This window comes from Ictalurus furcatus, chromosome 7, assembly GCF_023375685.1.
Source record: "Ictalurus furcatus strain D&B chromosome 7, Billie_1.0, whole genome shotgun sequence".
Classification (NCBI taxonomy): Eukaryota; Metazoa; Chordata; class Actinopteri; order Siluriformes; family Ictaluridae; genus Ictalurus; species Ictalurus furcatus.
Window position 1 is genome coordinate 11,606,576 of NC_071261.1, and position 15,704 is coordinate 11,622,279.

Sequence of the window (15,704 nt, forward strand, 5' to 3'; positions counted from 1 at the left end):
CAGGCTAGCCGAGACAGAAATGCCTCCTTGAAAAAAGTGTTTTTATTTATTTAATTTTTTATAAACGCCTCAAAGAAGTGAAACATCCGCCTGTTTTTTTCTTCTGCGTGTAACCTTGATTGGAAAAATCGGCAGCAGGGCACAGAGAGATGCATTGAAACAGCCTCCATGCGGGAGAAAGGCCTTAAGTGAGGGCATCACGTCTCTCATTTGGACCATTTCCTCAAAGCGAGGACAAAAAAACAGAGCAATGAAGACGCTTTGGGTGAAATAAGCACCATTGTAGTAAGTCATACTGATGGATTACGGGCGTAAGAGGAAACTTTCTTTTCTGACAATTGGACTGCTGTTTTTCCTGAGCGGTATTGAATATGGTGAGTGTCTGTGTTCGGGGACTTAGAGGTTATAACAGATTGTTTGTAGATTGAATATGAAGTGTGTGTGTGTGTGTGTGTGTGTGTGTGTGTGTGTGTGTGTGTGTGTGTGTGTGAGACCGGCTATCCAATTCCCAAAAAGCACAACCGAATGAGAAACCAGAAAAAAAATGTATAATAAAATTTGGTGAAGAGAAAAAAAACGACTTAGGCTTATATCAGACTCACATTAAAGTCTTCGTAATTATAGTAAGTTTCTTTTTATGTATTCTTTTATGCCGTCATGAAAATGGACGACTCCTTGATCTTAGTTTTTTTTTATATTGTACAATAAAACCACTGGAAATGAGATGTGGGTTGTAAACCTGTAAAACACAATGAAGGAGGCGTGGCCTCTGTGCATGTCAGTTCCAGGAAATGAGGGGTGGCCTATAAACCTTTCAGTTCCAGTGAAGGAGGCATAGCGTCTGCACCTGTCAGACCAACAGAAGGGGGTATGGCCTGTAAACCTGCCCATCCCAACAATCTATGTGACTCCCAATTTCTCATCGCAATTAAATGTAACCTGTTGAATGTACATGGGGGGGGGGGTGCAAACATTTTCCCTTGACTGTCACCAACCAGGTTACATACTGTACTGTACATCATGTGATTTGGTTATACAGGTAATGACTTCCCGCATTGCCCTAATTGACTTATGATGTTATCCCACTCCCTCTCTCTCTCTCTCCCTCTCTCTCTCTCTCTCTCTCTCTCTCTCTCTCTCTCTCTAAGCCGTTATCCTCCCGACTATATGGAGGTATCTGCAGATTCTCAACGCCCCGCCATATTTCCTCGGACTCGGCCTGTCTGCGTTCAGTTTCAGTGGACTTGTGACGGGGCCGTTGTTTGGACGCTGGTCTGATAGAACTGGCGCTACAAAGACCATCATCCTTTTCTCTAACCTCTTTGAGATTGTCGGTAAGTGTTGAGAGAAAGAGCCTGGGCCAAAATCGTGAGATCCACACTAGCATGTGATTTGTCAGGAATAAACACACTTTTGGAGTGAAATAATCAACAACAGAGTGGTGTGATGAAGCAGAATTATAGATAGCACCACAGAACCAGATTATTTTCCCAAATCAGCATGTCATGAAGTGTTTTATTTCTTGAATACCATAGCAACTGGCCAACAATTACAATATTTTATTGCTTTTACTATCATGTCTATAGTGACAGGGATTTGTATGATGGGCACATAAAAAATGTAAGCATTGGCCAATTGATGTAAGAGGAATAAAATCTTCAGAACATGCAGTTATTGGAAAAGAATCAACTTTGGGGGTTGGTGGGGGGGTTGTTTTCCTATAACAGCACAGCCCAAAGTGTTTTATTCCTTACATAGTTCATATTGCACACTAAGAACTATTTCTTCATCTAGGGAACTTCATGTACTTCATAGGCTACTCAAAATGGCTTCTCCTGTCCAGTCGACTTGTTGCAGGTGAGAATGGGCTTTGGCTTCGATCTACCAGTTGGTAACACTCATTAAACTACAAATTCTCATGTAATCAGTTGGTGAATCTTTAAAACTTGCATTTTACAACATGGCTTCTATATGAAACGATCCCAGGCGTCGGTGCTGGCGCAGGGTCATCCATTTTTGGTTTCCTGACGCGGACCACCGTTCCTGAAGAACGAGCTCGGGTGTTTGCCGCTGTGATGGCATCACGCCAAGCCGGACTCCTGATCGGTCAGTCGAACTCCTTTGTGGTTTTGTGGTTTAGTATGATACTAAAGTCAGACTCCATTACTGAGAACTGGTCAGAAGAAGACTGAAATGGCTAGGGACCTTAACAAATATTAGCACATAGATGAGCGCTGATAGAGAAAGATAGATCTTATTGTGGAGCATCATTAAATCTGTTATTTAAAAAAAAAAAACCTGAAAGAATATGGCACAACAAGAATTTGGTGCTAACAAATGTTTTATAAATATGTTCTCAGAGCACTCGATTCGTTGAATTTACTTTGAAGTTCATAAACCTGTAATGTTCAGAAAATATTCTAAAATTGCTAGCTTCACGGTTTCAACTAGTGGATTGCTCTCACTGGGCATGGGTTCAGGAGATTGTCTTGTTGTAAAGGAAGGAAGGATCATATTTCTGAAAAGCAACATTTTCACCCCATGGGAGAAAGGAGTTGTTGATTATAGATAGAAAGGGTAGGTCTTATTGTGTGTTTTCTTCCATGATGACATACTTTGTTGTTTTTAGGGCCTGCTTTTAACATTTTCCTTCGACTGTGTGATTTTCGACTGGGACCCTTCATTGTGAACAAGTACACCGCCCCGGGGGTAAGACTGCCCAAAACAAGCCGTGGAAACATATTTTATGATGTTTTAAAAGAGAGATTAATGACACTGTTCAACTGTTGCTGCTACACCTAAATTCTAACCTGTTCTTTTACCCTGGATGTGCTCCAGCTCTTCATGTGTGCCATGTGGCTGGTCCTCCAGTTAGCAGTGGTTCTGCTGTACTGGGATGTCCCTCCGCTGGACTCCGTGCCCGAGATGTACACTGCCCTCCGCCGTGTCAAGGAGGAAGAAGAGCGGCCGCTCGTGCGCCTGCAGGGTGAGGATGGTACACCAGGGTCAGGCTCCTACACCATGGCGATGTCTGATCAGGCCGAGACGCGGCTTTCAGAAGAACTCGGGCCATCCGAGTATGAAGCGACGCCTGCTTCAGACAGTCCTCATTCCCCTGATGACCCCTTTGAGAACTTCAATGCCAGCCAAGGTGAGTTTCGCGTTTGCTGAATTTATAAAGGGCGTGAAGAACGTGTGTGAATAATAATTTGAAAATAATTAGTGAATCTGGTGAGCTATGAAAGGGGGTTGTTAATGCATACAGATATTTATACAGATTTAATTTATGTTTTTGCTACCTGCACAACTGAGTGATTCTAAACATTGTTATTTATCTGCAACTGACCTTCAGAAGACGGAAAAAAAAGCCGGGCTATGTGACAGGCAGTGGGAATGGGGAAAAAAAATTTATGACTGTATTGGAGACATCTCTTTAGGGCTGAATTTCATTATAATAATTATTCTGAGCTTTACAGAAACATATAAACACAGGATACAGATTTTAAGCGTGCAAGTTTATCTCTATTGAGCAAAAAGTGCAGAAAGTAAAAGAAAGTTCATTATGGTATATACATGAAGTCTATATACATAAGGGCATTCTCGGAAAAATCCAGAACCCAATTAGATCCATCCGATTAGCCGAAACACGGGCGCGCTTTATTAACTGGAGTGCTCAAAACAAAAGCAAATTGCAAGCCAGACATTACAATTTCATCACGTCAGTTTACAATCCCATGGCCAATATTCAATTGTCAACATAATATAGTAGCCTGAAACATAAAAATAAGTCAATATTAAAAATAAATAATAAAATAAATATTATCAGGTATGTTTGTACGAATAAACATGTTGCAGGAATGTTGTAGGAATGCCTACAAGTGTTTTATATTAAAAACAAAACGTTCGCAGAACATCCCATAATCTTAGATTGAATTTTTCTCTGAACTAAAAAGTTCCTAAAACCGAAATTGCTAGTTGGGCGGTTCTCTGCAAAACGTTTTCATCACCCCTGGGGAGAAGGGAGTTGTTGATTATAGATAGAGGCTGCACCTGTGTGTGTGTGTGTGGGTGATCTCACTCTTCATCGATTCCTCCTGTTGTGACTGAGGGAGATGATCTCAGACTGTGCTGAAGTCTTTATTGACCCGTGCACCTTTTCTACGCTTGTGTGTTTGTGATATATCGTGATATAGCTTTGTATCGATCCGTGCCAGAGCTTCGTCTCCTTCACTTATCCGTCTCTCTCTCTTCTCCTCTCTCTAGAGTTCCTGAGGGAGGAGGTGGTGGTTCTCCTCACCGCACAGTTCATCACGCTCTTTAATCAGACCGCACTCGAGGTACGTTCCTTCTCTCAGACAAGAATCTTCCTTCATTTGGACTCGGACAGTAATTCATTAAACTATTCCTCAATCCTGATTGGTCAGAAGGTTGTTGATTCATTTTCTAGAACAGCAGTCGTTCTGGCTTAAAGGCAAACCACAGGGTTATATACCAACACGCTCCTTCTAATATGTTATCGTTTCTATAGTAACGACAGAGACTTGTATTGCAGACGTTTTTTTAAAAGAAATGTGTAGTTGTCGGTGGCTTAGTGGTTAGCACGTTTACCTCACACCTCCAGGGTCGGGGGTTTGATTCCCACCATGGGCCTGTATGTGCAGAGTTTACATGTTCTCCCCGCACTGTGGGGGTTTCCTCCGGGTACTCCGGTTTTCTCCCCCAGTCCAAAGACATGAATGGTAGGCTGATTGGCGTGTCTAAAGTGTCTGTAGTGTATGAATAGGTGTATGAATGTGTATGTGATTGTGCCCTGTGATGGATTGGCACCCTGTCCTGGGTGTACCCCGCCTTGTGCCCGATGCTATCCTGGGTTAGGCTCCAGGTTCCCCGTGACCCTGAGGATAAGAGGTATAGAAGATGGATGGATGGATGGTGTGTAGTTGTTGAAATTTCCTGTGAGGAGACACTTCTAACATTTAGGCTTGTTGTTTTATGTTTTTATAGACCCTTTTTAAAAAAAAAAAAAAAAAGAACGATTCATGAGATTACAAGCGTTTATAGCTGCGATAACGCAAGTGATAACCGGTTTTGTGGAATATATATTAAACAATATTAAATGCAGCAATAAATTAACAAAAAGTACGACGTGCAGTCTTACTTTAAGGAATAAAAATCGTAATTGCTATCAAATTGCTGTCATGTGCGAAGAAGTAAAAACTTGATGTGTGAAATGGAGGTACTTGTACCACCTTGAAGTTGATTTATTTTCCAATAACAACATGTCCTGAAGTGTTTTAGTCCCCTTTGCAACAACTAAAAGTTTTTTATTAAATAAAAAATGACACGTCATACTTTTTTAAAAATCCATTTACAGTTTTAAGCTAGTTATGTGTAGTTAGCTCACTAGTTTTACGTAGACTAGCTAATTTTATGTAGCAAAAATATTAGCTAGTTAATTTTTATGTAGACTAGAAACTTTTATGGAGCTGGCTAGCTAGTTAACTTTTACGCAGACCGTACAGGTGAGGAGGAACAGGAGGACGTTTGGATTTTTAGGTCACAAGCTGATCGTTTCTAGTGCTACGTAGTTTTATAGAAACAGCAAGTTAGTTGTGTGTAGCTGGTTCGCTAGTTTTACACAGACTAGCTAATTGTATGTGGCAAAAATGTTAGCTAGTTAATTTTATGTAGACTAGTGACTTTTATGTAGCTGACTAGCTAGTTAACTTTTATGCAGACTACCTAACAAGCTAGTTATGTGTATTCGACTAGCTAGTTAATGTAATGTATACAAGCCGGTTTTATATTGCTGATACCCTAGTTACGTGGAACTGAGAAGTTAGTTTACTGTTACGTATCCAACTGGCTAGTAATGTTTACGTAGACTAGCTATTCACTAGTTAACTTTTAATGTACACTAGCTAGTTTTATGTAGCCAAATAGCTAGGCTAGCTATTTTCATGAAGCCTACTAGCAAGTTAACTTGTATATACACTAGCTAGTTTTACATAGTCAAGAAGGTAATTGTGTGTAGCTGTCTAGTTAGTTAATATTCTATGTTTTTAAAAAAAAAGCCATTTACAGTTACTTCATTATTGCCATGAAGTCTCAAACACTAACGTATTGCACAAAGAGCTCTCACATCTCACTGTTTCCATGGGAACAACCACCAACCATTTGAAAACCCAAAATGTCTGCTCTTGTTAAACAGTATAATTGTATTCGCATATTTACAGAGTAGTAATGACAGAATATTGGGATTAACGAAGCATCTTGGTGTCCTCTCCAGACCATGGTTACACCGATGACGCAGAAGTACTTCGGCTTTGGTGAGCTGGGGAACAGTGTGATGTACGGCCTGTGCGGTGTGGAGGTGATTGGCGGGTTTTTCCTCGTGCGCTGGCTGAGCCGCGTACTTGAGGAGCGCGTGCTGCTCGCCGCCGGCCTGCTCGTGAGCTGCGTGGCCTGCGTCTGGTGCCTTGTCTTCCTTGCCGACCCCAAGGGTATGCATGTGTGTGTGTGTGTGGGGGTTATAAAGTACGAGTGCTCTGTTGGCCAAATGCCCGAACAGACTGGCACACACCTGCGTGCGGACAGCCACAATATGCTGGCACTGTTTGATGCCAGGTGGTGCGTGTAGAGCGATGCTCTATTCTTCCTGCAATATTAGAGTGGTGGTGTTGTTTTTTTTTTTAATGAAAATGCAGTATACTGTATATTCCAGAAGAATTCGAACACTGTCAAGAAGTGCATGCAGCTTTCAAAACCGTTTATTTATTTATTTAATTATTCATGACTGCCGTCTGTGCTTCACAGTGAGAAACACAACAAATGTAGGATAATTAGAAAAAGACACAGATGTTTGCCTGATAGGTCTGGATGACAAAAAAAACAAACCCATGGCCAAATAAACCAGCCAAAAAACCACTCTCAAAATGTATACAATGCTTTTAAAGACCGTCACTGTCCCATCATTGTCCTCTTTTGCCAAGGATGAACGTTTCCTTTACGGTATGTTCAATTAATATTAGCATATCTCAACGTGTTTTACTCATCTTGTACCATACCAATATTCCAATGATTACAATTTCACTCATTAAAGAATAACATGATGGCATCCATTACGTGAAAGAAGTTAGTGTTTTATTTTCTCAAGCAGCTACAAACATAACATCGCTGCGTTGTACTTCAGACACTTCCTGGTTTTGCAGTTAAAGTCTACAATGTTGTTGTGCTTTGTTGGAAATGTGTCTTACTCCATACATATATATATATGTATATATATATATATATGTATGTAATCAGGTGGCTTTGCGCTGGAGCTGACCGAGTTCATTATTGGGGTGTTCCTGCAGTTGATGGGGCTTCCCTTCGTCGCCGTGTCCCAAGTGTCCCTCTTCTCCAAAGTCACTGCGGAGAAGACGCAAGGTGCGTACATGCGAGAATAAAATTCAACCAAAAGAATAAAATCTCAGGATCTGTTAGTATCAAAAATCTTATTATGGTGTGTGTGTGTTTATATATCTGCAGGCTTTAGTCAAGGTGTACGGCGCTCCATCGGAGGTCTTGCCACCATCCTGGGGCCGCTCTGGGCGGGTGGTTTGACTGGAAACTTGTACGTGATGCTGGGAATGATGCTGTTTCTCCTCACGCTCATTATGGTCAGTGAGGGCATTTGGAATAATCTAATAAACTTGCACGATGTAATGGCAGTGTAATGGAAACTAAAACTTAATCAATGTATATACGCAAATACGTCTGTGTCCACCATTTTGAATTGTTCTTTTTCTCCGTTGCATTGAGGGATTTGTTTAGGATAAGAAATGTGCCAAGAGACACAGCTCTGTAGGTATCGAGACATGTTGAGAGTGTTGTGTTGTGTCGTCGGTCAGATCATGATGGCGCTGTCCTATGACAAACTGGTGGAGCCCCCGGTGGTGCGGCACGCAGATGACTCTGAGAGCGAAGGGTAGAGGAGGAGGTCGCTCGTTCGCACGTCAAACCGTACAGGTGAGAAGGAACAGGAGGATGTTCGGATTTTTAGGTCACAAGCTGATCGTTTCTAGTGCTACATAGTTTTATAGAAACAGCAATCTAGTTATGTGTAGCTGGCTCGCTAGTTTTACGCTAACTAATTGTATGTTAGCTAGTTAACTTTTATGTAGACTAGCGACTTTGATGTAGCTGGCTAGCTAGTAAACTTTTACACAGACTACCCAACAAGCTGGTTATGTGAATTTGACTAGCTAGTTAATTTAACGTATACAAGCTGGTTTTATATTGCTGCTACCCTAGTTATGTGGATCTGAGAAGCTAGTTTACTTTTACATATCCAACTGGCTAGTAATGTTTACGTAGACCAGCTACTCACTAGTTCATTTTTAATGTACGCTAGCTAGTTTTATGTAAGCAAATAGCTATTCTAGCTATTTTCATGTAGCCCACTAGCTAGTTATCATGTATATACACTAGCTAGTTTTATGTAGCCAAATATCTAGGCTAGCTATTTTCATTTAGACCACTAGTTAGTTAACTTGTACATACACTAGCTAGTATTATGTAGCCAAATAGCTAGGCTAGCTATTTTCATGTAGCCCACTAGCTAGTTAACGTGTATATACACTAGCTAGTTTTATGTAGCCAAATAGCTAGGCTAGCTATTTTCATGTAGCCCACTAGTATAACTTGTATATACACTATACACATTACACTATATACACATTAACTTGTATATACACTAGCTAGTTTTACGTAGCCAAGAAGGTAATCGTGTGTAGCTGTCTAGTTAGTTAATATTGTATGTATTTTTTATGTAGATTATGTGCAGGTGATTAATGTGCCATTAAGTTATGTTGTTGAACCGGGATGGTTTTCTGTAGGACGCTTTAAATCAGTAAAGCTGAATATAAAACAATTTTCACAAAAGAAAAAAAAAAGTTATATGAAAATGCTAATGTAGGTGATGGTGAATTAGCATTATATATGGGAAGCCATTTAAGTCCAAAAGTCCTAGTCTGTAACCAAGAGCACTGTTCACCACGCTATTGTTTACAAATGGTTTAACTTTACTCTAGTTGCTCCACTGTGTCTCCAGATGGCCGAGTGAAATTAAAAGATCTATGATTTTTTTTCTTCTCTTTATTTCCATTCAGGACAGCAGCTCGCGGTGGTCCGTCTGGCCCGGGGTTGGGGTGCGTGTGGTGCTCAGTGGAACAGATGCTGGAGCGGTGGTAGTTACCGGCTCGTGCCAGGAGCAGCAGACCTCAGACAGCAAGAGAGATGGACATGGACACACACACACACACACATACACACACATATATATATATACGCCCACACATATGCTCACACCTCATAAAGCTCTGCTTATTATTCTTAGTTTTGCATAAAATGCATTCATACTTCATTCAAACAGTCTTTAGGTTAAATTAAATTGTTGCTTTGATTTGTGTGATTGTAGTTTGCGGTGAGTGTACAGATGAGGGCGCTATTCCTCCACAACTCTGTGTGTGTGTGTGTGTGTGTGTGTGTGTGTGTGTGTGTGTGTGTGTGTGTGTGTGGGGACATGTTTTTATATGTTATTGGGGACTAAATGTCCTCACAAGGATTGGAATATCTGACAGTTTTGATCTAGTGGGGACATTTGGTTAGTCCCCACAATTTTTGTGTGTGTGTGTTTGACAAAAACTTCAGCTTTTAATAATAATAATAATAATAATAACAACAACAATAATAAATGAGAAAAAAAACAGTTTTGTTCTGTAGTGTTACCTGTTACTGTGTAAATAATTATGTCAGTGGAAGGTCCTCATGAGGCTAGTAAGAAGAAAGTGTGTGTACGTGTTTTTATATCTTAGTGGGGAATTCTTAGACCAAATTCCAATACTTGTCCCCACAAGGGACAAAAGCTTCAGCTTTCATGAAAAAAAGTTTTGTTATGATTACTGAGGATAAGGCTAGAGTTAGATTTAGGTTTTGGCGTAGCATTAACAGCCAATGGAAGGTCCTCATTAGGCTGGTAAAAAAAAATGTGTGTGTTGGTTGGGGTGGGGGGGACCATGTGGACAGGAATATCTAATAGTTTCAACCTTGTGGGAACATTTGGTCCTCAAAAAAATGTAAAAACATGCACACACACACACACACACACACACACACACACATTCATGTTTGCCTTACTATTCTTATGAGGACCTTCCATTGACAATTATTAATTGTCCTAATAAGGATAGTAAAACAAACACAAGTGTCCCCACAATGATAGCTGACCGTTTTGACCTTGTGGGGACATTTCCTTGGAAGGTTCTTATAAGGATAGTAAGACAAATCTGTGTGTGTGTGTGTGTGTGTGTGTGTGTGTGTGACAGAGAGAGAGAGAGAGAGAGAGAGAGAGGGGAAGTTCTGAAATAAATTATGAAGAAATTTGAAATAACTCTCAAACAAACCTAACTACTCTGTAATTTGAATCTTCCCAGCTTCCGTGTTTGCTTTTAATAACCCGGGACACAGAACCAGAACGTTTATATTGTTTCGTCTTGACAAATCTCAGATTAAAAAGCAGACGAAATGGAAGAATCTGACGCCAAATGTTAACGCTGCCGTGCTCTCTCTCTCTCTCTCTCACATGCAGAATTGATTTTCAGTGTTTCAGTCTTCGGCATGATTTACAGCAGAGAGACGGACGAATACGTGTTTAACCTCTCGCACTTTAATCCAGATTATCTCCCAATCCCTCCTCTCTCTGTGTGTGGCCTGACAGGTTGTAATCCCGGTCTCACAACACAACACGTTCACACTCACCCAGCAGACCACACACACACACGCATACACACATACACACACACATATGCACTCTGGGCCTGTTAATGCGCTTGATTTAAAAAGAGTCGTGACATTATTCATCATAACCCCCCCTTCATAATTCTGCCAGACACACCGACCTGATGTTGAGTGACGGCTCGGTAATGATATCCCCTCAGCCCCTTATTGCGCTGCAGAAGGTAAATATTTATGATCCCTCATGTCCCTGCTGTTAATAAACGCTTGACGAACGCTCCAGCTGTGTTACATTTCAGATTTTTACTTCACCTCCATGACTTGCCATTTCCCTGCCATCTTAAGGGCTGTGCTATTACATTATCAGCATGCAGGAGTTTCACTAGACCTTTCATCCAGAATGCTATTTTTTTTCCCTAAAGAATGTTTCTAAATATATAAACACAAGCAATAAAATACTTGAAATTTTCAACGTTTATGATTGAAACATTCCTTCAGTTTCATTTTTATAAATCAGCTCAGCTGACGTACTCCACAAGCTAGTTCGCAGCTAGTCCTCATATTTGTTGTCTTCCAGTTAACTAACTAGTTGGAATGATATTTTCGGTATTTTGGTATTATTTAAGGGGCACACAGTGGCTTAGTGGTTAGCACGTTCGCCTCACCCCACCAGGGTCGGGGGCTCGATTCCCGTGGCTCTGTGTGTGCGGAGTTTGCATGTTCTCCCCGTGCTGCGGGGGTTTCCTCTGGGTACGCCGGTTTCCTCCCCCAGTCCAAAGACATGCATGGTAGGCTGATTGGCATGTCTAAAGTGTCCGTAGTGTATGAATGGGTGTGTGTGTGATTGTGTGCCCTGCGATGGATTGGCACCCTGTCCAGGGTGTACCATGCCTTGTGCCCGGTGCTTCCTGGGATAGGCTCCAGGTTCTCCCCTGAAAAGGATAAGCAGTATAGAAGATGGATGGATGGATGGTATTATTTAACGCCCAGCGGTTAAGAGATGTAACCAAGATGCAGGTCAGATTAGTTCATTTCTCAGAATAAAACGTATTAACGTTTATAATCAGCACAAAATCTTCCGCAACGTTAGAGATTGATTTTTATATCGGAAAGTCTACATTTTCGATTGACATATCGGTTTATTTTCACGTCGGTTAACCGTGTCCTACGTTACTATGGAATTAAATTTGTGCCAAAAGTCTCGAAACGCAAAATTTCAAGAAATGCACAAAACTGTACAACGGGAAAGAAATGAAGAAAAACACTTGATCTTGGTGGCGAAAATGTTTACCTGTTCTTTGTTAACAGTTTTAGAAGCTAATCGTGGTTTATGAACGCGCTCGCCAGACTTTTTATTTACGCTTTCAAACTTTTAGTTTACGTGCCGCAAATTTCTGGCCCAAACGTCTCATGTGGGTGGGGCTTGACAGCACTTTACTCTCATTGGCTAGTGAAATTTAGATCGACAGCTTGAGTGTCCAGCTAAGGAGGAAGAGGATGATGATGATGATGATGACGTTCCATCCTGAGAGCTCATCTCTGCAAAATAGTTGTATGAGACGACCCAAACCTCAAATATTAATTATGAACTAATTTACTGACTAAGTAAGTAAGTCATTTCCACTACAAAGTACAAACATGGTAACTAATCAGAGAACCGCATCCAGAACGCTCTCCAAAATTCTCTACTTCCAGGTCAGGGAGCTGTCCATCCAAATCTCACTAGCCAATGAGAGTAAATCGCTATTAAGCCCCGCCCACACGAGAGACTCGGGCCAGAATGATGAAGATAAACTTGGCGGAGTGTAAATGAAAACTGTTAACAAAGAACGCTGTTTATTTGAAGACCATGTTACATTTCTGCCGCTGAGTTCACTGTTTTCAGGATTTATCCCTCACGTCATTTCGACCTAAAGAGAGTGATACGGCTTTAATCCTGCGCACTCATCCTCCAAAGCTTCGACGTTCCTGTGAATACCACCGCCAATACCATTGCGCTCGCCATCTCATAGATCGCTCCCTGCCCGAGTAGCTGCATTGCATTCTGGGACTTTTGAGTCCTTCGAGTGTCTGGATTTTCTCACGACTGTGACATTTTGGACGTCGCAGGAAACCTCTCACAGGAACGCTGCACCGGGCGACAAATTAGCACCAGGAATGCTCAACACATCACAAATATTTCAGTATAAACATATTTCATGTGGTTCAGGGTGAAGATGGAATGAATTTGTATTCGATTAAATGGGAGTTCAGACGTAGGATAAATCTGATCCTGTGTAATGAATAACATCTTACTTGACTGGTTCTTTTACTAGAGACTTCTTTGTGTTTACTTGTGTAATCTGTCAGGGTCTCATATTGTACGATGGTTCTGAGAGCACATGAAAGCAGCAAGGCGTGATAGAAGGCATGTCTTCAAAGCGTTTTCTTATTAGAACGACATATAGTGTTAACGTAGGTGAAAAAAAAAGTCACTCTCTTGTAGCTGTTTGCCATTTCAGATTTTCGTGCACTAGGATGTCACAAATGCCATTTCGAGGCAGTGCGTAGCGATTATACTACACTCGAAATCCTATTTGACAAGCGTATCAGACGTCACCGAGCACTCTGGGATCGAAAGTGTCGGCCGAGCATGCTGAACATCGGGGAAAAACACCACACGGGCAGCTAGAGGGCAAACTGCGGCAATATAAGTGCAGCGAGACAGCTGCCTCGGTCAAGCCCGGGGGTCAAAGGGCACACGCTGTAGCGTTTTCAGCATCGCTTGCATATGGTGTGGTTCTGAATGAGAGAAGGCTGGCTCATGGATATGACGTTAATCACACGCATTTTGAATGATTCTTCTTCTTCTTTTAATCGCAAAAGGTTGGTACCATGCCGAAACCCTTCTTCAAACGAATCCCTTAAACGCCAGACCTAGTCCGCTTGAAATGCTTCCAGATGAATAACTGAAGAATAAACTGGGATTTTAATGGGTGTTCAGGATGAACTCAGTGCTGGATTTTTCTGTCAGCATGAAGTGTGTAGCCATCTTGCTAATGTGGTTGGGCATAAACAATTTTTTCCCCTTCAAAGACAAATCATATTCGTTGTTATATCTCGATGAGAAGAACAAATGACTAATTCCCCAGATCTCAATCCGATCGAGCGTCTGTGGGACGAGTCCAATCCACGGAGGTCCCACCTCGCAACTTACAGGACCTGCTGCTAACGTCTTGGTGCCAGATACCACAGCACACCTTCAGAGGTCTTGTGGAGTCCATGCCTCGACGGGTCAGAGCTGTTTTGGAGGCACAACGGGTATACACAATATTAGGCAGGTGGTGTATCTGTGTAGAAACTTTCTTTAGTTCTTCACTACGTTATTGACATTCAGCGCAAGCCTTGTGTTAGTTGATCGATTGCATGTAGACTAAGTGGACAAATTTTCCCTTTAATTCAACAAAGCAGGAGTTCGTTGAAATACCGTGGGCAAGTAACCAGATTTCACAAGCTGTAAAAATCAGCAATATGAAAAGCGGTTGGATGACAATCGTTTCATTCAGATCGCGGCTCCGGGTGTGGATTGACCCGAGCATCCGCTGTGTACTCTCGGCTCCGTTTCAACGTCTTGATCTCATTAGATGTTCACTTGGAAGTTATTACAAACTGATAAGCGTGTCACATGAGGTCAACAAGAGATCGATTGCTAATCTCATTACAACGCCATCCTGAAGGGCAGCGTCCCTCTCTCTCTCTCTCTCTTTTGCCTCTCTTTCACTCACATACACACACACACACAAACAGCATTTGAGGTCATTTCTCATGAGAGCATAAACCGCATTACCTGTGCATTACCCGTATGAAGAGGGAAAAAAATCCTTTCGCCCTGTTGCGCTTTTAAAACCAGGCCTCTGAATCAACCTTGAAAGGATGCAGCTGCCTCCATTTGTCTTCATTGTACCTGACAGGTAATCTATTAGTCCTGATCATGGGGAATGCCATATTGTGGAATACAAGATTTCTACACCGTGGCTTTAGAGTATGACACGATCCACCTGACGCAAATTCTCACAGCAGCTCCAAATAAATACGTACACACATATACAACCTCCGCCGTGCGCAGGCGTGTATTTCAATACGCAGTCGTTGACTTCATGTTATGACTCAAAAGTGCGTAACACCTTCATGTTACATGTGAAGTTCAATTCAATTGTATTGAATTCCCTGTGAACCCCCCACCCCCCACCCCCAACAATACACAGAAATTCTAATGGTTTCCACTACAAATACCATTTCAAACCATCAGCTATCCATTACAACCAACACACTTACTGGTCCTGAATTGTATTCACTAGACATAATATACCACCAATAGAATATGCAACCAATTACCAGTAGAGACCCAGACGGGCCGTTACAGTTTCCATTAAAAACAAGACAATTCCCATTAAAACCATTACAAATTCTATGAGGGTTTCTATTGTTTTCTTCAGCAGTGTTCTAAATAATATGATTGTAACATTACCTAATTTTTTTGTGAGAAAAAAAGCACACAAAGAAAGCAAAGAGTAACCAAGCTTAGAATTCCATAGTCTTGATTTTTAAAATGGATAATTATATCATAAACATATATATAAACTGTTAAATACTGAAAGTCTGTAGGTGTAGTATTGCTGAGAAATAATTATTAGCTTGTCATTTTTTAGGTAAATTGTGTTAAGTATAAGTAAAAATGTCATTTTATGCTTAGAATAATACTTCATTCTTTTGTGTTTGAATGTCTAGCCTTTGTTTTTCTTTTCCATACACATCCAAATGCTAGTGAGGTAACTTGAGGTGAGGTAACTTGAGATGAATTTAGCTAGCTAAGCCAACTGTTGCTTTGTTTGTATATAATAGCTATCTCCTCGTTAGCTTCAGTAGGGTAGCTAGCTTATAAGCTATAT

The 15,704-nt window shown here is 41.2% G+C and overlaps 1 protein-coding gene across 1 annotated transcript; it reads left to right on the top strand.

The window, feature by feature from the left end:
• The first annotated feature begins 23 nt into the window (after positions 1-23).
• On the top strand, positions 24-8,234 carry mfsd8l2 (major facilitator superfamily domain containing 8-like 2). Its single transcript, XM_053630095.1, has 11 exons — positions 24-374; positions 1,149-1,334; positions 1,795-1,857; positions 1,987-2,106; positions 2,630-2,709; positions 2,839-3,151; positions 4,264-4,337; positions 6,290-6,503; positions 7,306-7,428; positions 7,531-7,661; positions 7,893-8,234. The coding sequence occupies exons 1-11, from the start codon at positions 299-301 to the stop codon at positions 7,971-7,973; spliced, it is 1,461 nt and encodes a 486-aa protein (XP_053486070.1). The 5' UTR covers positions 24-298; the 3' UTR covers positions 7,974-8,234.
• The last annotated feature ends 7,470 nt before the right edge of the window (positions 8,235-15,704 follow it).

Coding starts and splice junctions, on each gene's coding strand:
- mfsd8l2 (XM_053630095.1), top strand. CDS start 299: ATGGATTACGGGCGTAAGAGGAAACTTTCTTTTCTGACAATTGGACTG. Junction 2,710..2,838: donor ACAAGTACACCGCCCCGGGG/GTAAGACTGCCC, acceptor GATGTGCTCCAG/CTCTTCATGTGTGCCATGTG. Junction 6,504..7,305: donor CTTCCTTGCCGACCCCAAGG/GTATGCATGTGT, acceptor GTATGTAATCAG/GTGGCTTTGCGCTGGAGCTG.